This window comes from Eleutherodactylus coqui, chromosome 3 (assembly GCF_035609145.1).
Source record: "Eleutherodactylus coqui strain aEleCoq1 chromosome 3, aEleCoq1.hap1, whole genome shotgun sequence".
In the NCBI taxonomy this organism is placed as follows: domain Eukaryota; kingdom Metazoa; phylum Chordata; class Amphibia; order Anura; family Eleutherodactylidae; genus Eleutherodactylus; species Eleutherodactylus coqui.
In genome coordinates this window covers 141,089,972-141,114,965 of record NC_089839.1, presented here as the reverse complement: position 1 = coordinate 141,114,965, position 24,994 = coordinate 141,089,972, and the positions used below count along the sequence as shown (strand labels likewise).

Sequence of the window (24,994 nt, the reverse complement as noted above, 5' to 3'; positions counted from 1 at the left end):
TGGCCATCTAAGGAAAAATACAGTTTTTATATGACAAAATACAGTAAAAATAGGCTATATGTTTCAAGCCCAGATCAGTGTCTTCCTCAGGCATAGAACATGGAATACATATCAGAAATTGAAAGGGAGACATTTTTTCCATTTCATTAAAAAAATTAATTAATTTTGAAATTGGTGGTAGCAACACATTTCACAAAAGTTTGGCCAGTGGTAACAAAAGGATGGAAAAGTTAGTGGTACTAATGAAGAACAGCTGGAGGGTAAATTTTCTATTAAGTCACATGACTGCGTATAAAAAGAACATGTTAGAGAGGCAGAGTCTCTCAGAAGCAAAGATGGGTAGAGGTTCACTAATCAGAAAAACTGCATCTAAAAACTGTGAAACAATTTCAGAAAAAAGTTCCTCAATGTAAAATTGCAAAGACTTTGAATACTCCCCCCATCTACAGTACATATCATCATCAAAAGATTCAGAGAATCTGGAGAAATTTACGTAGACAAGGCCAACGGTCAATATTAGATGTCCCGGATATACTGGCACTCGTGAGTCACTGCATTAAAAACAGACATGATTCTGTAATGCAAATCACTGCATGGGCTCAGGAATACTTCCAGAAATCATTCTCTGTAAGCACAGTTCGCCTTGCAAATCACAAATGCAAGTTACAGCTGTGTCATGCAAAGAAGAAGCCGTATGTCAACACAATCCAGAATCGCCGGCGTCTTCTCTGGGCCAAAGCTAATTGATAATGGACTGAGGCAAAATGGAAAACTGTTCTGTGATCAGCTGAATAAAAAATTTAAATTCTTTTTGGAAACCACAGATGCTATGTCCTGCGGACTCAAGAGGAGAGGGAACATCCAGCTTGTTATCAGCGCACAGTTCTGCATCTCTGATGGAATGGGATTGCACTAGTGCCTATGGCATGGGACGCTTACACATCTTGAAAGGCACTATCAATGCTGAGCAGTATATAGAGGTTGTTGAACAACACCTGCTCCCATCCAGACGTCTTCTCTTTCAGACAAGGCCTTGCAGATTTCGGCAAGAAAATGTTAAACTGCATCCACCAAAGCAGCATGACTTCACTGAAGAAGGGTCTGGAGGCTGAACTGGCAGTCCAGACCTTTCACCAATAGGAAACTTTTAATGCATTGTGAAACAAAAAAATCAGCAAAGATGACCTAGGGCTGTTGAGCAGCTAGAATGCTACATCAGATAAGAATGGGACAACATTGCTTTCCCAAAACTCCAACAACTGGTCACTTCCCAGATATTTACAGACTTTTGTAAAAAGAGGTGATGCTACACAATAGTAGGCATGGCCCTGCCCCAACTTTCGTGAGATGTGTTGTTGCCGTCAATTTCTAAATGAGTTAATTTTTTTTAATGAAATGAAACAATGTCTCACTTTCACCTTCTGATATGTACTATGTTCTATAATGAATAAAATATGATTATATAACATTTCTAAATCATTGCAGTCTTTTTTCCTTATGTTTATTTACATTCTACACAGTATCCCAACTCTTTTGATATGCAGATCTTTATAATAAAATTGCACTTAATGATAAGCAATATCGACATTGCAGAAAGCAATACTCTGCAGGACCTGAATAATTGTTTTGAGTACTTTTTAGTACTTGTGTTATGTATTATAACTTCTCTCATTGGTATTTCGGGGCTCCTCAACATATGCATCACAGATTGCTGTTAATATTCAAGATGAAAAAGTGATGCATGCATATATGGCGCTGCCAATCAGGAAGTTGACAACCGCCACCATACCATGCTATAATGACAGATAATTCTGATCCTGACTTTTAGCCCCTTAGATACTATGATCAACAGCGTCTGGCTAGACAGAGGGTGGGGGCTCCCTCTATGACCCCATTGGACCCACACAATGTGGGATGTTTGGATAGCTGGGATGCCTAAAAAGTTTATTTAAAAAAAAAAAAATGTTTGCTATTGATGTGATCACAGAATAAATGTCAGATGAGATACAGAATGATAATGTAAACTCTCCATGAAATGTCACCAGTTTAACCCAGGAAGAAGTGCAGATCCGCCTTAAAAAGATTAAAATAGATAAATTGTCGGTCCCAACAGCATGCACCAACGAGTTCTAAGGGATTTAAGCAATGGGATAGACAAACCGTTGTTTTTTTATATTTAAGGACTTTATAGAGTGATAGGGCTGTTCCACTGCATTGGTGCATAGCGAATGTGGTGAGATATTCAAAAAGGGGTCAAAGGGTGAACCTGGAAATGACAGACCAGTAAGTCTTACTTCAATTGTAGGTAAAATGTTTGAAGGGTTTCTAAGAGATGATATCCTGGAGTACCTTAAGGAAAATAGCTGCGAATCTTGTGTATCTGGGCTTTTCCAAAGCATGTGATACTGTTCCGCATAAAAGGTTGGTATATAAAAGGGGAATGCTTGGTCTGGGCAAGAATGTGTGTAAGTGGGTAAGTAACTGCTTAGTGATAGAAAGCAGAGGGGGGTTATAAATGGTACATACACTGATTGGGTAACTATTAGTAGTGGGGTACCACAGATGTCAGTACTTGGCATTATTCTTTTTGATATACTTACTAATGACCTGATAGAAGGATTGTGCAGTAAATTATCAATATTTGCGCAATCTACAAAACTATAAAGCAATTAACATAAGAGAGGACAGTATACGGTTGCAAATGGATCTGAGCTCGGCGTTTGCCTAAACAGTTTACTTCCACATATTCGGCATTTCTAAAACCTGCAGAATCTGGGTTATAAATTTAGTTATGCTTCTCTGCTAGCTCCTGCAGTGTTATAGAAAAATGAAATGTTCTAATTTCTGATCGACTTTGCTTTAATACCTGTGAAACATCTAAAGGGTTAGCAAGCTTCCTAAATGCCGTTTCCAATACTTTGAGGGTTGTAGTTTTTACATTGGGGTGGTTCGTGGAGGTTTTCTGACATATAGGTCCTTAAAATCCATATCAGAACTGAATTAGTCCTTAATTGGGTTGAGATCTGTACATTGACTGGGCTATTACAACTCTTAATTATTTTCTTTTTCAGCCATCTGATGTAGATTTGCTGTGCTTAGAATCATTGTCGTGTTCCAGGACCCAGTTTCAGCCAAGCTTTAGCTTAGGATAGAGTCTGAAATGTAGCTCTTTGGTTTTTTGCAATTTCTTTGAACATTGCAGTCTTGCGTTGAATTCACTGGGATATCTACTACTGGGTAGATTTTCAGCTGTCTTGAATGTTTTTATTTGTGAATAATCTTTCTCATTGTAGAAGAAGGGGCTCCAAATTGTTTGAAAATGGCCTTATAACCCTTTCCAGACTGATGGTCAGCAACAATTGCTTCTCTAAGATCATTGCTGATGTCTTTCCTCCTTGGCATTGTGTTAAAGCAACTCTCTGGTCCTGGACAAACAAAGGTGGCCAAACCACTTCTAACTACCTCTAATGTACACTGTGTATAGTATGCACTTGTAGTCTAAGACACTACACATGCAGCGACCCAGACCTAGAAGGTGTTAAGCAGCGAGCGAAAATGAGATGGTAGTCACAGTGACTCTCCTCCTCATCCTGTCAGAGTGGAAAAATGCCGCTCTTAAGGTCTAGCTACACCAAGGTCAAAAATAGGCAGCTCTTAACGCCTACTGCCCACGGGGTTGGGCAGGGAAGGATGGGGATGACCCAGTGGGGCGCCACCCATTGAGTCGGGTAGGGGAAGGTGTTTATTTGTAGTGAAGCCAATCTGTATATGGGAAGGGACCCATACCGAACAAAAATAAAAAAACATAAAGAGTGGAGAACTAAACAATAATGGGGGTAGTAGTCCTTGCTCTCCTGTAGTGTCATGTGGTACCTTAGTGCAGATGTTGTGGTTGGTGGGAAGCACTCCAAAAAGCAGACTTTAGATGGTGAAAAGAATTTAACTCTTTATTGCAGGGAGAGAGGGAACTGTTAGACTTGCAGAAGTCATACAGATTAAATTACTGTATATACTTGAGTATAAGCCTAGTTTTTCAGCACAAAAAATGTGCTGAAAAAGCCCCCCTCGGCTTGTACTCGATTGAGGTAAAAGAAAAAAATGCAATACTCACCTCTCAGCCAGGGTCTGTGTCCCTGGCGCGATGTTGTCCCTGGCAGTGCGGCAAGCTGCTTCAGTCTTCTCCACACTATCATCTCCCTGGCTTGGTTTTTAAATCACCCGTCGTCAGCGCTGTGTGAGGATGCGCAGTAACTGGATCAAATTATATCACTGAATGGCTGTGATTGGTTTATCGAGCACCGACTGTGATTGGCCGGTGCTCGATCCAATCACAGCGCTTCATCACACAGCGCTGACAGCGGGGGATTTCAAAATTAAGCCAGGGAGCTGACAGCGGGGAGAAGACTGAAGCAGCTTGCTGCATCGCCGGGGAGAGCATCGCGCCGGGGACACAGATGCCGGCTGAGAGGTGAGTATTGCATTTTTTTTAACCTAGTATATACTCGAGTCTAGCTAGGCTTATACTCAAATCAATAAGTTTTACCAGTTTTTTGTGGTAAAACTTATTGACTCGGCTTATACTCGGGTCGGCTAATACTCGAGTATATACGGGTACATTTTCTTGAGGTAGGCGAACTTGTATTACAGTTGCAGACATTGATTAATTCCAAGCTTTACTTAGGGGACTGACTAGCTTCCTGCTTTTCTTCCTGGCTTTGACTACTACACTGAATATGACTTGCTGATTTGATCTCCTTTCTCTTCCTTATTTTACTCTTCTGTTGTTTCTCTCTCTATCTCCTCTCCCTGCTAAACATTTCTTGTATTTTAAGTACTCAAATTTGGATGTTCTAGCTTTCCACCTCACTGGCTTTCTTCTTCTTCTTCTTCTTCTTCTTTTTCTTCTTCTTCCTGCTCTCCTTCAGACTTTTCCAAGCTGGCTAGACGTCTAGATGGAACTCACTAACCCCACCCACTTTCTACCTTTTATACACTTCCTCTTCACCAATCCTGAGCTAGGGGAAATCTGATTATCCAATCCCAGTGTTAGGGGTGACTAGTAGCTGTAAGCAGCTTAGAGTGTATTCTGCAAAGTCATGCAGGATTAGGTAGCATAGGCACATTTAAAGTAATACACACACACAATTTCACACATGTCACATATTTAACCCCTTGCCTGACTTCGTCTTCAGGCATGTGTTCAGGAGAAAAAAAAATTAATTTGTCTCCGGAGCATGATATGCGACGTGCAAGAGCGGCTCCAGTCCCATTGAAATCAATGGGCGATGATCATGATCCACTGCCACTGCTGTAACAGCAGTGACAGAGGATTCCTTCACCCCCGCAGACCTTACACAAGCTAGCTGGGTGAGTTGGCAGCCAAGCGGCAAGACCCACTGGACGCCAACAGCAGCAGAGAGTTGAGTATATATATTTTTTTAGTTTTTACACAAGCTAGGGATGATTTTCAGAGAATGGCTTATACTTCAAGATTTAAAAAAAAATCACTGCTGGGGTTGCCTGCCTCCCATTGCTTTTAAAGGGGCCGGTGGCTGTAACATCATATCTCCTAAACTATACAAAATATTTTTTAAAACATTACACTCCCAAGTACAGAAAGAATCATAGAAATTAAATTTCTAATAAAAAAGTGACATTTTAAAAAAGTAAATAACTAAAAAATGTGTCAATTAAGTGGTTAAAGATATATACGCACAATTTACAAAAAGCGGCTATTACAGTGCTGTGGGACCCCAACCTAAACACACTGCTGTAACTGGTCACCACTATTAATGCGGCTCGCACTGGTTAATCAAAGCCGGTATAGTCTGTTTGACTAATGATGCATACTAGTGCACAGTGTGCATCAGGTAGTCAGATAAAGCAATCTTTACTTTTTTAGAACTGGAGGGTTGCGGTAACATACACCAGAATGATCTAGACGAGCAAACTCCCAAAACATTTGCTTTTATAGAGGTGGCTAATTAATGAAGGGCATTTGATTAGTACGACCTGGCTACTACTTACCCTCTTAATTTGTGTAAAAGCAGTAAGACTGTATTTAATTTTTCACACACTGTTCTGGATTTTGGTCTAGTTTTTGTTAAATAAATAATGAGACTGTGTAACTTGTCATGTGTTGTTCATCTGAGGGCTTATTTACATGAGCGTATATTGGCCGACGTTTTCATGGCTGGACGATATACGCTTCTGTCTAAGCAATTCCCCCCTTCACTCCGGCGTTTGCAATGGGAGGGGGCAGGATGAGAGCGGAGCTAAGTTCCACTCTGTCTTGCCCACTCTAACTGCTGGCTATGGAGAAGGGGTGGGGAGAGGGCAGGAGCTTAGCTCTGCCCCGTCCCAACAACTCCCATTGCAAACTGCTTGGAGGGGAATAGAGAGGCAGAGAACTGGTGAGTGAGAGGGAAGGGGGGAACTGCTTAGAAGGAAGCGTATATCAGCCAGCCGTGAAAACGCCGGCCGATATACGTTCATGCAAATAAGCCCTGAGGTTGTATTTACCTATTTCTAACCTTTTCCAATCTAATTTCTCTGCCACTGCATACTCGCCAGCTCTTATTATTTTGTGTGGGAAAGCGCTTTGCAGATTCCTTGGAATCAAAAAGTCATATGTACGCAAAAATGCCACCAATAAAAACTACAGGTCACTTTGCAAGAAAAGGGCCCTCAAAGAACCCCATCAACAGAAGAATAAAATTATGGAGATCAAAAAACAGCGACAAAAAGCAAATTTCCTAAAGGCATTTCATGTTTTAAGTAGTACTGCATAAAAAAACTATATAAATTAGATTTTACTGTAATCATATTGTCCCACAAAAATGTCCTTTTTACTGCAGTGTGAATGCCGTAACACCCCACCCCCCACCCCCAAAAAAGGGCGTCATTGCAGGTTTTTTCACATTTCGCCCTATTTAAAAATTTTTAGAAGTTTTTCAACATATTTTATGGTACATTAAAGGGTACCATTAAAAAGAAACAACCCGGCCCGCAAAAAAACCCAGACTTTTATGTAGTTATGTCACTGGAAAAATAAAAAATGTAGAGATACCAGAACTGCAAAATGTGATCTGGACACAGGAGCATTACTAACCCTTGGCCAATGACCTAAAAAAAAGTCAAAAATTTATATATCAACTCTAACACTTTACCTGCAAGTTTTGATCAGGTTTTTTGCTTACGTTTTTAAAGCCAAAGCCAGGTCTGGATTATAAAGAGAAAGTATAAAATGATGATTCTGCATCTCTTTTTTTGAATCCACTCCATGTTTTGGCTTTAAAAACTGGAGCGCAAAACCTGATGGTGTATGTGCACAATACCTAAAGCTCTTAGCAAAGGAGGTTCCTCATGTCAGCAAACAAGTTAGCATTAGAGATGAGCGAACGTACTCGGTAAGGGCGATTTCGCAATCGAGCACCGCGATTTTCGAGTACTTCACTACTCGGGTGAAAAGTACTCGGGGGCGCTGTGGGGCGGGGGGTTGCAGAGGGGAGTGGGGGGTAGCAGCGGGGAACAGGGGGGAGCCCTCTCTCTCTCCCTCTCCCCCCCACTCCCCGCTGCAACCCCCCGCTCACCCACAGCGCACCCGAGTAGTGAAGTACTCGAAAATCGCGGTGCTCGATTGCGAAATCGGCCTTACCGAGTACATTCGCTCATCTCTAGTTAGCATTAGAGATGAGCGAGCACCAAAATTCTCGGGTGCTCGTTACTCGGGACGAAAATTTCGCGATGCTCGAGGGTTCGTTTCGAATAACGAACCCCATTGAAGTCAATGGGCGACCCGAGCATTTTTGTATATCGCCGATGCTCGCTAAGGTTTCCATTTGTGAAAATCTGGACAATTCAAGAAAGTGATGGGAACGACACAGCAACGGATAGGGCAGGCGAGGGGCTACATGTTGGGCTGCATCTCAAGTTCCCAGGTCCCACTATTAAGCCACAATAGCGGCAAGAGTGGGCCCCCCCCTCCCAACAATTTTCTACTTCTGAAAAGCCCTCATTAGCAATGCATACCTTAGCTAAGCACCACACTACCTCAAACAAAGCACAATCACTGCCTGCATGACACTCCGCTGCTACTTCTCCTGGGTTACATGCTGCCCAACCCCCCCGCATGACCCAGTGTCCACAGCACACACCAAAGTGTCCCTGCGCAGCCTTCAGCTGCCCTCATGCCACACCACCCTCATGTCTATTTATAAGTGCGTCTGCCATGAGGAGGAACCGCAGGCACACACTGCAGAGGGTTGGCACGGCTAGGCAGTGACCCTCTTTAAAAGGGGCGGGGCGATAGCCCACAATGCTGTACAGAAGCAATGAGAAATCCAATCCTATGCCACCTCCATCAGGAGCTGCACACGTGGGCATAGCAATGGGGAACCTATGTGCCACACACTATTCATTCTGTCAAGGTGTCGCATACCTCAATCCACACTGCAAGGGGAAAGCCATCTGTGCTCTGCCTCCTACCCAAGTCAGTCAGTCTTTGTGCCAGACAGGTCAAACACCGCGATGGGTGTTTGCATGCCCCAGTCAGACCGCAGTTTTTTATAAATAGTCACAGGCAGGTACAACTCCGCAATGGGAATTCCGTGTGCACCCACAGCATGGGTGGCTCCCTGGAACCCACCGGCTGTACATAAATGTATCCCATTGCAGTGCCCATCACAGCTGAGGTAATGTCATGTTAAATGCAGGTGGGCTTCGGCCCACACTGCATGCCCCAGTCAGACTGGGGTTCTTTAGAAGTAGACAAATGCAGTTACAACTCCCTGTGGACCCACAGCATGGGTGGCTCCCTGGAACCCACCGGCGGTACATAAATATATCCCATTGCATTGCCCATCACAGCTGAGGTAATGTCATGTTAAATGCAGGTGGGCTTTGGCCCACACTGCATGCCCCAGTCAGACTGGGGTTCTTTAGAAGTGGACACAGGCAGTTACAACTCCGTGTGGACCGACAGCATGGGTGGGTGCCAGGAAGCCACCGGCGGTACATAAATATATCCCATTGCATTGCCCTGCACAGCTGAGGTAACGTCAGATAAAATACAGGTGGGCTTCGGCCCACACTGCATGCCCCAGTCAGACCGGGGTTTTTAATACATAGACACAGGCAGGTACAACTCCCTAATGTGAGGTCCGTGTGGACCTACAGCATGGGTGGCTCCCTGGAACCCACTGGCGGTACAAAAATATATCCCATTGCAGTGCCCTGGACAGCAGAGCTAACGTCTGATTAAATACAGGTGGGCTTCGGCCCAAACTGCATGCCCCAGTCAGGCTCGAGTTTTTTATAAGTATACACAGGCACGTACATCTCCTTAATGGGAAGTCCATGTGGACCGACAGCATGGGTGGGTGCCAGGAAGCCACCGGCGGTACATAAATATATCCCATTGCAGTGCCCAGCACAGCTGATGTAACGTCAGCTTTAATGCAGGTTGGAGGCTCAGCGGCGCAAGCCAGCGGTCGGTCTGCTCTATCAGACCCTGCAGCAGTTCATGGGCCGTGTGCCTCTTCTCTCCTAAGCTGAGTAGTTTCAGCACGGCTTGCTGACGCTTGCCCACCGCTGTGCTGCTGTGCTGCGCGACACCGACTGCTGGCGACGTGCTGCTGCTGACACATCTTGATTGCGAGACAGAGGTTGCGTAGGAGGAAGAGGAGGAGGAGGGTGGTTTAGTGGAGGAAGCATACACCGCCGCAGATACCACCACCGAGCTGGGGCCCGCAATTCTGGGGGTGGGTAGGACGTGAGCGGTCCCAGGCTCTGACTCTGTCCCAGCCTCCACTAAATTCACCCAATGTGCCGTCAGGGAGATATAGTGGCCCTGCCCGCCTGTGCTTGTCCACGTGTCCGTTGTTAAGTGGACCTTGGCAGTAACCGCGTTGGTGAGGGCGCGTACAATGTTGCGGGAGACGTGGTTGTGCAGGGCTGGGACGGCACATTGGGAAAAGTAGTGGCGACTGGGAACTGAGTAGCGCGGGGCCGCCGCCATCATACCTTTGAAAGCCTCCGTTTCCACAACCCTATACGGCAGCATCTCCAGGCTGATAAATTTGGCTATGTGCACGTTTAACGCTTGAGCGTGCTTGCGCTCCAACACTTGCGCTAGCGACGGCTGGACGGTGCGCTGAGAGACATTGGTGGATGGGGCCGAGGACAGCGGAGGTGAGGGTGTGGGTGCAGGCCAGGAGACGGTAATGCCTGTGTCCTGAGAGGGGGGTTGGATCTCAGTGGCAGGTTGGGGCACAGGGGGAGAGGCAGCGGTGCAAACCGGAGGCGGTGAACGGCCTTCGTCCCACCTTGTAGGGTGCTTGGCCATCATATGTCTGCGCATGCTGGTGGTGGTGAGGCTGGTGGTGGTGGCTGCCCCGGCTGATCTTGGCGCGACAAAGGTTGCACACCACTGTTCGTCGGCCGTCTGCACTCTCAGTGAAAAACTGCCAGACCTTTGAGCACCTCGGCCTCTGCAGGGTGGCATGGCACGAGGGGGCGCTTTGGGAAACAGTTGGTGGATTATTCGGTCTGGCCCTGCCTCTACCCCTGGCCACCGCACTGCCTCTTCCAACCTGCCCTGCTGCTGCACTTGCCTCCCCCTCTGAAGACCTGTCCTCAGTAGGCGTAGCAAACCAGGTGGGGTCAGTCACCTCATCGTCCTGCTGCTCTTCCTCCGAATCCTCTGTGCGCTCCTCCCTCGGACTTACTCCAATTACTACTACCTGAGTGATAGACAACTGTTTCTCATCGTCATCGTCCTCCTCACCCACTGAAAGCTCTTGAGACAGTTGCCGGAAGTCCCCAGCCTCATCCCCCGGACCCCGGGAATTTTCCAAAGGTTGGGCATCGGTCACGACAAACTCCTCCAGTGGGAGAGGATTCGGAACCATTGCTGCCCATTCTGGGCAGGGGCCCGAGAACAGTTCCTGGGAGTCTGTCTGCTCCTCAGAATGTGTCATTGTAATGGAGTGAGGAGGCTGGGAGGAAGGAGGAGCAGCAGCCAGAGGATTCAGAGTTGCAGCAGTGGACGGCGCAGAACCCTGGGTGGTCGATAGATTGCTGGATGCACTTTCTGCCATCCACGACAGGACCTGCTCACACTGCTCATTTTCTAATAAAGGTCTACCGCGTGTACCCATTAATTGTGAGATGAATGTGGGGACGCCAGAAACGTGCCTCTCTCCTAATCCCGCAGCAGTCGGCTGCGATACACCTGGATCAGGAGCTCGGCCTGTGCCCACACCCTGACTTGGGCCTCCGCGTCCTTGCCTGCGTCCACATCCACGTCCTCTAGGCCTACCCCTACCCCTCAGCATGGTGTATTACCAGTAGTGCAGAAACAGAACGCTGTAATTAAATGTGCCGCTTATTGGCCTGTGGTTGGAGGCTAACTTCGCTTACGGAACGCACAGCAGAGCCAGGAAAGAATTTTGCACAAGCCTGCTGTAACACTTAGCTGGCTGCGTATTAATTAGGACCACTACCCCCAGCACAGACGCAGTACACTGAGGACGGTCACAAGCAGCCCAAATAGAAAGTTTTTTCCCAAATTTTTTTGGAAAAGCCCACTGCCTATATAGACAGTATACGTCTTTCACCTTTGTCACTGTCCCTGCCTCAGCACTACTGGCCCTATACTATGTAAAATTACTGCAGACTGTTTCCCTCTGGACAGGATGACAGCGGTGATGTAACGGCCAATGCAGAGCCAGGAAAGAATTTTGCGCAAGCCTGCTGTAACACTTAGCTGGCTGCGTATTAATTAGGACTACTACCCCCAGCAGAGACGCAGTACACTCAGGACGGTCACAGGCAGCCCAAATAGAATGTTTTTTCCCAAATTTTTTTGGAAAAGCCCACTGCCTATATAGACAGTATATGTCTTTCACCTTTTTCACTGTCCCTGCCTCAGCACTACTGGCCCTATACTATGTAAAATTACTGCAGACTGAGGACGCAATGCTCTGCACGGCCGATATACAAAAAAAAAAAAAAGGTGCAACACTTGAAAAAGCAGCCTCAACAGCACTGCACACGGTCAGATGTGGCCCTAAGAAGGACCGTTGGGGTTCTTGAAGCCTAAAATAACTCCTAACACTCTCCCTATAGCAACTCCAGCAAGACAGCACTTTCCCTGAACTATGTCAGAATGCATCTGTGGCGAGCCGCGGGAGGGGCCGATTTATATACTCGGGTGACACCTGATCTCGCCAGCCACTCACTGCAGGGGGGTGGTATAGGGCTTGAACGTCGCAGGGGGAAGTTGTAATGCCTTCCCTGTCTTTCTATTGGCCAGAAAAGCGCGCTAACGTCTCAGAGATGAAAGTGAAAGTAACTCGAACATCGCGTGGTGCTCGCCTCTAGTAACGAACATCTCGAACACGCTAATACTCGAACGAGTATCAAGCTCGGACGAGTACGTTCGCTCATCTCTAGTTAGCATCCTTTGTAATGCCACTTTGAGAATATAAATGTAATGAACTCTTGAGGTCTAGACTGCTCCCATCCTCCCTTTAAACATTTGTTGTGTTTTATCAACAAAAAAATATGTATACTTTTTTTTACCTTTACAATTACTGGAAAGGATTTGTTAGGTGGAACAGGGAAACCATTTTTGGAGTTCACATTAGTGGACTGTAACAACCCAGAGGCAATGTTTTTTCGTGCATGTTCCGATCCTAGCTGCAGCGAAGTAAGAGTCTGTAATTAAAGAGTAACAGCAACACAATGTCAAACAGCAAATTTTTTTTTTAGATAACAGGGTCACTTATAAAAATGTTTGTGTCTACCCCGATAATAAGCCCTAGCTACACTACATGAAAAAAATTTAAAAATCTAGTAGATGGCGTTCAGGTCCCATGCGTTGGGCTGCATCGCTGCTGCAGGCTTCCGTGTAGTCCCGAACACCGACAGAACATTTCTTCCTGGTAGCGTGGCTTGAATACCCCACCTCCAGCAAGCAATTGCTCTGATTGGTTCATCGAGCACTGCATCAGCCAATCAGAGCTGGCGCACGATTAACCAATCACAGCAATTCAATGGTGTCATTCAAAGATAGGACATGCGTGCACCATTGGGAATGCACGCATTGTTTTCAATGGAGCCGTGGCTGCTGCCGGTAGCTCCATTGAAAACAATGGTCTGCCGGCACGCCTGCATTCTTTTTCAGGGAAGGGCTTTACATATAAGCCTTTGCCTTAAAAAGAAAAATGTAAGTGTAAAAAAAATACTAAAAAATATACTTACCTCTCCACCGCTGCCGTGACCCCCGCGGGGATGAAGAACTCTATTAGTGTTGCATTGGTGCTGAAAGAGCTGTTTGTGATTGGCTGATGTGCTCAGCCAATCACAGGCAGCTCTCGCCGAATGAACGACGGCAGAATGAATCACAAACAGCTCTTTCAGCAGGTGGGGATTTTAAATCCCCGCCTGCTGATAGATCAGCACTAGAGAGCTGGGGACAGCCATTAGAAGATGAGGCTGAGCCCCGGCAGCTGAAGGGAGGTAAGAATGTTTTTTTTTTTGTTTTTTACAGCACTTTTTCAGGATTTTCAGGGAAAGGCTTATATTTAAAGCCCTTCTCTGAAATCAATTGAAGGGGTTGCCGGCAGCACAATCCTCTACCGCAGCTGACATGTGTGACAGCTGCGGTAGAGAATTGAAGAATTTCTCTGCTGCATCTGTCACAGATGTGGCAGATGTAGCAGCAGGGAATTCTTTTAATGTAGTCTTATCTTCAGATTTGTCACATATATTGGTGCCAATTAACTTTGGATTTCATCCCCTCATCTGAAGAGGTAAAATCAAGTGTATTAATTGACATGCTGCAGATTTTAAATCTGCACTGCAATTTCTGCTACAAATTTTGTCTGCAGTGTATGAATTTGTTTCTTGAAATCCCATCCACATAGCTTGTACTGTAATAAGCTGATTGAAAATAGGCAACATGTGCACAATGTGTGGACTTACAGTAGAAGCTTATCCATATGTAAAATGTGCTGTTATGTGCACTAGTAGATGTATGTAAAAGAGCATCGCTGCGCGAAAAGATTCAGAAGTTTCAGGCATATTTTCAAAATCTGTAACAAGATTTGTACCATGGTTTCAAATATATTGAGGTACATGTTACTACAAACAACTACACTATATGCTGCTTTTGATGGATCCATTTTTTTTTACTTTTAACAATGGTGGTGGATTTTTTTCTTTCTTACAGAAGCAGATGTAAGCTCTCATCAAGTGTGAAGTCCGTTTCTCAGTGTCCATATTCTGTCTGAGTTCTTGAGTTCTATCTATGCTGTCTGAGTTCTGTCTATGCCGTCTGGGTTCTGTCTGAATTTCTGAGTTTGGTCATTTAGAAGACGTAACAATGTGTATAGTGCATTTGGTACTTTTGTCCCAGCATGCTCTGATCATTTGTCAGATCATACTGGAAATTGTACTTCAACAGAAGTTGTGCTTTTTACCACAACTCGGACGACAAGTGTGCATTTGCTCTAGCTTTCACATTGATCAAGGAAATGCTGAGGGTCATTCAAATGTTTTTTCCTCATTCTGGCAAATTGAGTTTTTAAAATAGGAGCTGGACAACAGAAACAGTACTTCATAGAAAGGAGTGACATGATAAACAATTGCACATCTATTCACTCCCAGTTCTTCATCAGGTTATTGTCAACTCTATGACTGGGATGTTTATTACCATCAGGATCATGGAGATTTTCTGTCTATTTAGTTATGGTAAATATGATGTGTATCTGTGTAGAGATGTTATATCTTGAGGACATGGACATTTTTTAAATATTATTTGTTATCTTATGTCTGCTTTAAAAAAAAATTATATCTTTTTATTTTTTTGTCGACGTAGCTGTCTAAAGGGCTTATTTTTTTTTTTTGCAGGATCAGTTGTATCTTTTGATAGCACTGAAAAATTTCGAAGTAGAGTTAAATGGAGCTCAGCTTCCATTAATTTTAATGAGATACCAGCCTGCAGTTACAAGTGTTGTGCACTACACAGAGGTAAGCAGCGGCCTGTGCTCCGACCCCGATGTATCCTAGCACTGACAGCAGTCACTGCCTTGAAGTACCTTTAAATGCTAATCTCAGAATGGACTGCAGCATGTAAATGGTTATCAGCTGTGATCAGTGTTATCTCCAATTATGGGTGCTGTGGCCGGGCGTCAGCTGTCAAAGACAACTCAGGAACCCTCTCTATACCCTGCAGACAGCCGCTGTACATGAAAAAAATTAACAAACAAAAACTGGCCTTGGCCTGCCCCATTCCCGTTAGCCAAGAACAGAGTACAATACTCAGCAGGTCTTACCTGTGTTGTAGGTAGAAGAGGTACATCTATATGTTTGGAATCTGCAGAAACTGGCACGGACCCCTGTGAATCCCGGCTAGCTGGCTGTTCAGGGGACAATGTATCACCACTATCTTCATCAGAAGAAGAGCTATCTGCCATCTTGGCATAATTCACATCTGTGACATAAACATACTTTTATAAAAAAGAAATTAAAATGAACTTGAGCATAGAAAGTCTATCTGTCGGTGGCAATCTACCACCGACCAGGTGTGTGGAACTATATTTCAGCTTTTGCAAAGTGAAAGCTTAGGGATCCTATGCTATTGCTGGCCTAGTAGCACATCTCCGAATCAACTTCTGTAGGAACCAGCTGTGATGCCAGACTCAAACTCAGATCTGTGAGGAGGAACCACCCTGCCTAGGCCCTTTTAGTAACATAGTATGTTAGGCTGAATGAAGACAATGTCCATCTAGTTCAGCCTGTTTAACCCCTTCCCCCCTTTGTTGGTCCAGAGGAAGGCTAAAAAACTCCAACAAGCCAATTTAGCTCATTTGGGGGAAAAAATACTTCCTGACTCCATAATGGCAGCCAGAGTAATCCCTGGATCAACATTTGAGATCAACAACCTCTAATGTCTATGTCCTGTAATATCATAGCGCTCTAGAAAGACATCTACCCCCTTCTTAAACTCCTCTATGGATTTTGCCATCACCACGTTCTCAGGCAGAGAGTTCCACAGTCTCACTGCTCTTACAGTAAAGAACACCCTTCTATGTTAGTGATGAAACCTGCTTTCTTCTAGACGTAGAGGATGCCCTCTTGTTACCATCGCAGTCCTGGGTATAAACAGATCATGGAAGAGATCCTTGTATTGTCCCCTAATGTATTTATACATAGTTATTTGATCACCCCGTAACAGTCTTTTTTCCAGGGTGAATAATCCCAATTTTGATAGCCTCTCTGGGTATTCCAGTCCTCCCATTCAGTTTAATTTAGTTGCCCTTTTTTTGAACCCCCTTAAGCACTGCAACATCTTTCCTGAGCACTGATGTCCAGAACTGTACGCAGTATTCCATATGGGGCCTAACAAGTGCCTTATATAGTGGAAGAATAATGTTCTTGTCCCTCGCCCTTATACTTCTTTTAATGCACCCTAAGAGTTTATTTGCTTTTGCAGCAGCTGATTGGCATTAATTGCTTCAGTTAAATCTACAGTCCACTAGTACCCCCAGGTCTTTTTCTATATCACTTTTCCCTAGCAGTACCCCATTTTGTGTATATTGGTGACGTCCGTTTCTCCTGGCCATGTGCATAACCTTACATTTATCAATATTGAACTTCATTTGCCATTTTTCTACCAAAGCCCCCAGTTTATCTAGGTCCTTTTGCAGCTGTACATTGTCCTCTGTTGTATTAATTATATTGTATAATTTTGTATCCTGTGCAAATATTGATATTTTTACTGTGCAGTCCCTCTATCAGGGATAAATATATTGAATAGAATGGGGCCTAGTATTGAACCCTGTGGCACCCCAGTAGCAACGGTGGCCCAATCAGAGTACAAAGCATTTATTACCACCCTTTGTTTTCTATCTCCAAGACAGTTCTTCACCCAGATACACACGTTCTCACCCGACAGCGAGCTGTCTCATTTTATATATCAATCTATTATGCGGCACAGTGTCAAATGCTTTAGAGAAATCCAGATATACAAGTTAAATAGATTCTCCCAGGTCCAGCCTAGAATTACTTCATTGTAGAAGCTGATCAGATTGGTTTGGCATGAGCAACCCCTCATGACCCCGTGCTGATGAGGAGTTATTCTGTTGTTTTCCTTGAGGTAATCTAGGATGGCATCTCTCAGAAACCCCTCGAATATTACCAGGCTCACTTTTAGACCCCTTTTTGTATATTGGAACCACATTGGCAACGCGTCAATCCAGTCGTACAACCCCATCCTCAATAGTGTCCATGAATATAAGAAATAGCGGTCTAGCTATCATGTCACTTAGTTCCCTTAGAACACTTCCTTCTGTGTTAGGCATGCAATATTTAGCAAGGGGTTCATTTTATTCCCCTGCATCTGGTGTGACATTTCTTTTTAATTTGTGAATACACTTGTAAAGAAAACTATTTAATAGATTTGCCTTCCCTCCCATCGTCTTCTATGGTTTCTCCTGCATTATTTGTTAAAGAGACAGTGCTTTCAATGCAAATCCCTTTACTGTTTATATAATTGAAGAATAGTTTAGGGTTATTTTTGCTCTCTTTGGTGATCAGTCTTTCTGCCTCCTCCTTAGCAATTTTGATCTTTTCTTTACATGATTAGTTTTTTTTCCTAGCGGTTCTTCGCTGCCTTCTTGTTTTAGTAGTTTAAAAGCTTTCTTTTTTTATTACAGTCTTGTCGAGCCACATTGGTTTCCTACTACTTGTTTTCTTTTATTTTTAAAGGGTGTGAACTGCTCACATGAGGTAATTAGGATGTTTTTAAACTTCTCCCATTTGTCATCTGTACTGTTATTTATAAGTATGTTGTCCCAATTAATGTTACTGATAGTAGTTCTGAGCTGATCAAATTTTGCTTTACTAAAGCTTAGTTTTTTTGTTGCTCCCTAATAAGGCTTCTTATTGAATGACAGCTGGAAATTAATTATATTGGGGTCCCTATTTCCCAAGTGTCCCTGCACCTGCACCCCCAAGATTCTGTCTGGTTTGTTAGTTAATAAGTCTAGAGTGGCCCTCCCTCTAGTTGGCTCCTACACCATTTGGGTAAGGTAGTTGTCTTTTAATTGTTCTCAAGAACTTATCACACTTGTGGGATTTGCAGGTTTCGTCTTCCCATATTATATCCGGATAATTAAAGTCCCCCATAATAATTACTTAATTTGGGTTTGACATCTCTTCTATTTGCCTTAATAAGATTTCAGTTTCTTCTGTTGCTTTTGGTGGCATATAGAAAACATAACATTGTGATGTTATCTTGCTTGAAAAAGTTGCGTTCTGCGACAAAATGTGTTGCAAATAAACTAGCCTAAGTATATTGCTAAAGGATCGGAACACTTCTTTCATCTGAACGCTGGATTATATGTTTTTCAATTACTTGGTCTCAGGTCGCTATCTACATTGTCTACCCACCTGTTTCTCTTTTTGCCACCCCCTCCAGTCCCTAGTTTAAACACTCCTCCAGCCTTCTAGCCATCTTCTCACCCAGCACAGCTGCACCCTCCCCATTAAGGTGTAGCCCGTCCCTACGGTAGAGGCCTTGGCCGACAGCGAAGTCAGCCCAGTTCTCCAGGAATCCAAACCCCTCCTCCTTACACCAATGCTGGAGCCACTTCTTTACCTCCCTAAGATCCTGCTGCCTTTCTAGTATGGCTTGTGGTGCAGGCAGTTTTTCTGAGAAAACTACCTTGGAGGTCCTTGCCCTAAGCTTGGATCCTGGGTCCCTGAAATCATTTTTGAGGGCCCTCCATTGACCTCTAATTTGTTCATTGGTGCCAATCAGCACCATGACCACTGGATCCTCCCAGCCCCTCCTAGTAATCTTTCAATCTGATCCGCGATATGTCGAACTCGATCGCCAGGAAGACAACACACAGTTCGACAATGCTGGTCTTTGTGGCAGATTGCCTTATCTATCTCTCTTTTCATCTTATGCCTTAGCCAGTCTAGGCCCCTGTGCCATAGGCGGTGTAGACCCCTGTGCCATAGGCGATGTAGGCCCCTGTGCCATAGGCGGTGTATGCCCCTGTGCCATAGGCGGTGTAGGCCCCTGTGCCATAGGCGGTGTAGGCCCCTGTGCTGTAGGCAGTGCTGGCACCTGTGCCTTAGGCGGTGTAGGCCCCTGTGCCGTAGGCGGTGTAGGCCCCTGTGCCATAGGCGGTGCAGGCCCCTGTGCCATAGGCTGTGCAGGCCCCTGTGACGTAGGCGGTGTAGACCCATGTGCCGTAGCTGGTGTAGACCCTTGTGCTGTAGACGGTGTAGAACCGTATGCTGTAGCCTGTCTAGACCACACTTTACTTCCCTGCTGTGTTATCATTTCCACAACATCTGGATCCTTGGTTCAATGGTTATACTCTGATGCTGAAGATGCAGTGAGAAAGCAACTTATGAACAGAGCAGTAGTGCAGTAAGGCAGTGAAGTGACTGAGTGAAAGCTTGCAGACAGAAAAGCCCATAAACAGATTCTTAACACGCCTCAATACTCTATCTGGACAGAATATGCTGTCTCATTTATCAGACGTGCGTAAAAAGAAGCCTGCAAGGCTGTAAGTGAAGGCAGTGCATGACAGGGTTAATGGGGAGTGAAGGGTTAACAGCAGGATAGGTTGTTTGGAAGGGGTAGGGGGGAGGAGAAAAGGGGAGAGAAAGTTTCTGAAGTTAGGAGGAGTCACTTTCAGGACAGCAGCAGAGGAGGAAAAAGCAGGAAAAAACAAAAGGGCAGCGAGGAAGTCCTAGCTGCCTGCCCTTCATGAGCTTCTGTGGTTCTAGGAGGTGGATAGAGGGGAAAGAAATGGTGATTTGTCATGGCAGTGGTTAAAGGGGGGTCCTTGGAGTCAACAGAAATGTGGGGTGGCGGGAAGGCAGGGGCTGGATATTCCTTCTTTTCATGGAGTTTTGGTGAGTCTGTTGCCTCTTGGCTTTGACAGGGTGGATCCCCTGCAGAAATGTTGGGTGTGTCCAGCCTGGGAATGGCTAGTGGGTTTCTGAGTTGGGAGGTAGGCAACTAGAGGCAACTGGGTGAGTTTGGGTCTCCCAAATCGGTTGGCTTGCGGTGGGAAGCGTTAGTTATTAAATTTGGTCTCCCGAGTCGGTTGGTGTGCGGCAGGAGGCATTACGAGAAATTTCCCTAGTTGGTGAGGCAACAGAATTAGTTGAGGCTACAAAGACCTCCCTTCTTTCGTGGGTTTTTCAAAATGTTGAGTGTTTACAGAATTGCTCATTTTTTAGAATAAATGGTTGCTGTGGCCAATTTATCCAAAGCTAGAAGCATCAGGTGATTAATGGCATCAGGGGATGAGGGTGGTTTTACAGGTTACAGCAGGACAAATCTGTTATACCCGGGTGATGAGCTGTCCCTGCTCCTGGTAATGTACTGTGGAGGTCCCTACATACACCCATGGCTCCACTTTCCCTCTTGAACTGACAGTAGATCTATGTCTCACTAAAAAGTCAACTACATCTTAGACCTTAGCCTACCTGCTAGCTGAAGCATTACTAAATTCTTATGCCTCAGAGTTGCCAATTGTAGTAACTTGTTATCTATTAATCTGAATAATGTTGCCTAGAAAAAAGTTTAAAGGACACCATGACGTTGTCATATTTCAAAAGTTTTGGAGACGGTTGCTGAAAGCTGTAGTAGTTTATTTTACTTGCAGAATAATGGAACAGGGCTCCAGATTGTGACCTAAATAGGCACAAATGCACCCCAAAGCTTGCAAATAGCGACAAGACTTTTCTTGTGTTTGGGGAAATACTGACTGCTTTATTGTGTTATACTGAGTGTAGCGTCCTTGTGGCTGATTTATTGTGTACTTATTATACTGTGTGTGATGCTGGTAATATATCTTTATATAATGGTGCGGTATTTTGTTAAAGCATGGTAGTAACTACTGGGCACAATGGAGATTTATTAGTATTGACACATTGTTAGGACACATACTCTCTTTTTAAAAGGGGTTTCCAGCATTACAATATTGATAACCTATCCTTAGGATAGGTTATCAGTAGTTGATCGGTAGCTTCCGTCTCTCGAAATCCCCACCAATCAGCTAATTGAAGAGTCAACAGCACTCAGGTGAGCGCCGCTGTTGTTTCAGTCCATACCAGGTATAGCATCATACATTGTATAGTGGTCTGACTAAGGAAGAGTAGAGGGGGAGAATTACCTCATGTGACGTAGACTTTATGCTTCTCTTAATACATCCCAGAATTGTGTTTGCATTTTTGGCTGCTGCATTACATTGTTGACTCATAGATACCCAAGTTTTTTTCACATGTGCTGCTGCTTAGCCCAATTCCTCCTATTCTGTATGTACATTTTTCATTTGTCTTGCCCAGATGTAGGACTTTGCATTTCTCCTTTCTTAATACCATTCTGTTAGTCGCCACCCACTCTTCATGCTTTCCTAGATCTTTTTGAATATTCTTTCTCTCTTCCCTAGTGTTAGCTATCCCTCCTAGCCTTGTGTTGTTGACAAATTTGATCAGTTTCCCATCAATTTCCTCCTTCAGATCCTTTATAAAAATGTTGAACACTGGGCCTAGGACACAGTCTTGTGGTACCCTACTTGATATATTCTTCCACTTGGATATGCAGTCATTTATGACTCCACGTAACAGTTGCCTTATCAATCCCATATTTGGTCATTTTTTCAAGTATGGTGTGAGATACTTTGTCAAATGCTTTAGTAAAGTCAAGATATATTATATCCACTGCATTTTCCTGATTAACCCAGTTGGTGATTTTGTCATAGAAAGAAATTAGATTTGTCTGACATGACTTGTTTCTAACAAACCCATGCTGGCTCTGGTTATTTACTCCATTTTTATCCAAGTACTTGCATACAAGCTGTTTAATAATTTGTTCAAAGTTCTTTCCCAGTATAGAAGTCAGGCTCACAGACCTGTAGTTTCCTGGATCCACGTTCTTCCCTTTTTTGAAGATAGGGACAACATTTGCCCTTTTCCAATCTTCTGGGACTTCTCCTGTTCCCCAGGAATTTTCAAAGACTATGGCAAGTGGCTCCACTGCTTCCTTTAGTATCCTAGGATGCAATTCATCTGGACCTTGAGACTTGAATTCATTTTAGTCAGCTAAGTGTTCCCTCACCATGTCTCTGCATATAGATAGCCTGCATTCTTTTATTCCAACAATAGCACAGGGAAGATCAGTTGATGTTCCATCTACTTTCTGAGAGAAAACAGATACAAAATAGGAATTTAAAAGTTCGACCATCTCAACATCTTTCTTAACCAATTCAACATTTTCATCTTGTAAGCATCCAATAGCATCTTTGACTTTTCTTTTGCTTTTGCCATACCCCCATAATCCTTTTTATTGCTTTTAGCCTCTGTTGTAAGCCTTAATTTATTATTAGCTTTAGCTTTTCTGACACTTGTCAGAATTATATTCTTTTTTAGATATTCCCCCTCTTTCCATTTCATAAACATATTTTTCTTCGTTTTTAACATGTGTGCAGGTTCTGTGTTCATCCATCCTGGTCTCTTTAAATGCTTCCCATTCTTCCTTTTTTAGGGATTGTTAACAATTGTCCTTTGAGAATCACATTTTGCAATATTTCCCAACCTTCTTGGACATTTCTGTCCTTAAGAACATCCAGCCATTGCATTCTTCCTACCCTCTTTCTAAGTTCATTAAAATTTGCCTTTCTCAAATCCAACCTTGAGGTCAGAGTTTTCTTAAGTCTTCCTCCCTTTTTTATCCAAAATTCAAGGATAGCATGGTCACTGCCTCCTAAGATCCCAGCCACCCTTACTTCCTCAACCATTTCTTCCCTGTTGGTAAGAATTAGGTCCAATATAGCAGATACCCCTTGTTTTCTTTTCTACCTTTTTCAAGATAAAGTTGTCAGCAAGAGCGGATAAGAATTTGCTGGACCCATTACTTTTGCCTGAGAGAGAGAGATTCCCAACAAATATCTGGATAGGTAAAATCTCCCATAATCATTATGTCGTGCTTTTTTGAGAGCTTCGCCATCTGATGTAGAAAGAGTTCATCAATATTATCTGCTTGTCCAACAAACGTTTTGGAGACCCTGAAATCATGGTGGATAGAGTATGAATATTATAATGGAATGCACTCCTCAAACACATCGCTCTTTTGGGAAACCGCAAAAGCGGTAATACGGGGGAAGCTCCTAAGCTACATGTCGAACCTTAAGAAGACAATAAATACACAATTTAATAGGGCAAGCGCGAAGCTCAAAGAAGCATACACCACATTCCTGACATCCCCATCCACACAGAATGGAGAGGCCTGGAAGATAGCAAAATTGGACTTTGATCTCTGGATGGACAGAAAAGAAAGGTCCTACAAAACATACTTCCAGGCGGAGCTCTTTAGATATGGGAACAAAGCGGGACGACTGCTAGCCTGATTGGCCAAGGGACGCCTTCTCCCAAATCACATTACAACTTTGAAAGACGACACTAACTGTATACATAGACATCCAAAGCAAATCAATAAGGTACTACAAAAATACTATGAAGCGCTTTACAAAGCCCCAACCCCGAGCACAAATAACGGGCAGAGTTTTTTGAACTCGGTCTCTATGCCATCCCTCCAAGAATCAGAAATAGAATACCTCAATAGGGATATAACAGAGGAAGAGGTCAAACTCACCATACAATCGCTACACAACAACAAAGCCCCAGGCCCAGACGGGTACTCAGCAGAATTCTATAAAGCCTTAAAAGAACAAGTCTCACCAGCATTGACAAAATACTACAACCACATATTACAAACAGGAGAAATCCCAAAGCAGGCGAGCACAGCACACATAAAAGTGCTTCCCAAGCCCAATAAGGACCCACAACTTCCAGGATCGTACAGGCCCATTTCACTAATAAACCAAGACCTTAAAATACCTGCTAAAATACTAGCAGAACGGTTAAGCTCACTCATGCCCATACTAGTGGGGCCCTCGCAAGTAGGGTTCATAAAAAATTGCTCAGCAGTTGCAAACATTAGAAAGGTCCTTGCCGTATTAGACACAATAAGACATCAGACACACCGAGCACCAAATCCAGTGCTAATTTCCTAAGACGCCGAAAAGGCATTTGATAATGTACAATGGAGTTGGCTGGGTTTGGTCCTGGATAAAATAGCATTGCAGGGTCCTTTCCATACTTACATAAACAGCATCTACAGTAACCCAACAGCAAGAATCCATACACCGGGATTCTTATCAGACCCATTTCCACTGTATAGAGGTACCAGGCAGGGTTGTCTGCTGTCCCCCCTATTGTTTGATCTAGCGTTGGAACCCCTAATACGTCATCTGGAGGATTCCCCCGTATTCCAGGGAATAAAAATCGGAACACAAGAAATCAAAACCACTCTTTTTGCGGATGACATTCTCATATTTATGGCAGATCCTAAAGCACATTCGAAGACTAAATATTACACATATTACATACTTAGGGATAAAAATAGGTAAAGATCCCACTTCTCTACACACCCTAAATTATCTGCCATTGATTGATAAGATAATGGCAAAATTAAAAAGATGGTCAAATCTTCCTCTCTCAATGCGGGGGAGATGCCAACTTATCAAGATGATGAGCTTTTCTAAGTTGCTGTACCCTATGCAAACTATACCAGTGCTGATCAAGCATGCGGACGTGTCGTGACTTAATTCAGCTGTTATAAAGTTTATTTGGGCAGAAAAGCACCCGAGGATATCTTTGCAGAAGTTAATGCTGAGCAGGAGTGAGGGAGGAGTGAATTTTCCTAATATCAGAAGCTACAATATAGCGTGCCTAACAAGACATATAGTAGATTGGATGAGAGGCACAGATATATATTCCAACAGACTCATCGAATCAAGCCTAGCCAACCCTTGGAACCTTATAGCATGTTTGCACACACATTTCTCCAACCTTCCACCAGCAATTAAACGATCTATACTACTGAGAGACACGATAG

The 24,994-nt window shown here is 43.9% G+C and overlaps 1 protein-coding gene across 2 annotated transcripts in view; it reads right to left on the bottom strand.

Moving 5' to 3' along the window:
- The window catches only part of MRTFA (myocardin related transcription factor A), a 94,524-nt gene that overhangs the window by 31,709 nt on the left and 37,821 nt on the right, over positions 1 to 24,994 (bottom strand). For both annotated transcript variants that reach the window (XM_066596184.1, XM_066596183.1), the window contains exons 5-6: positions 15,342 to 15,499; positions 12,586 to 12,720 (exon numbers count right to left, since the gene is read on the bottom strand). In XM_066596184.1, coding sequence (XP_066452281.1) covers positions 12,586 to 12,720; positions 15,342 to 15,499 — 293 coding nt within the window. The remainder of the gene's footprint in view (positions 1 to 12,585; positions 12,721 to 15,341; positions 15,500 to 24,994) is intronic.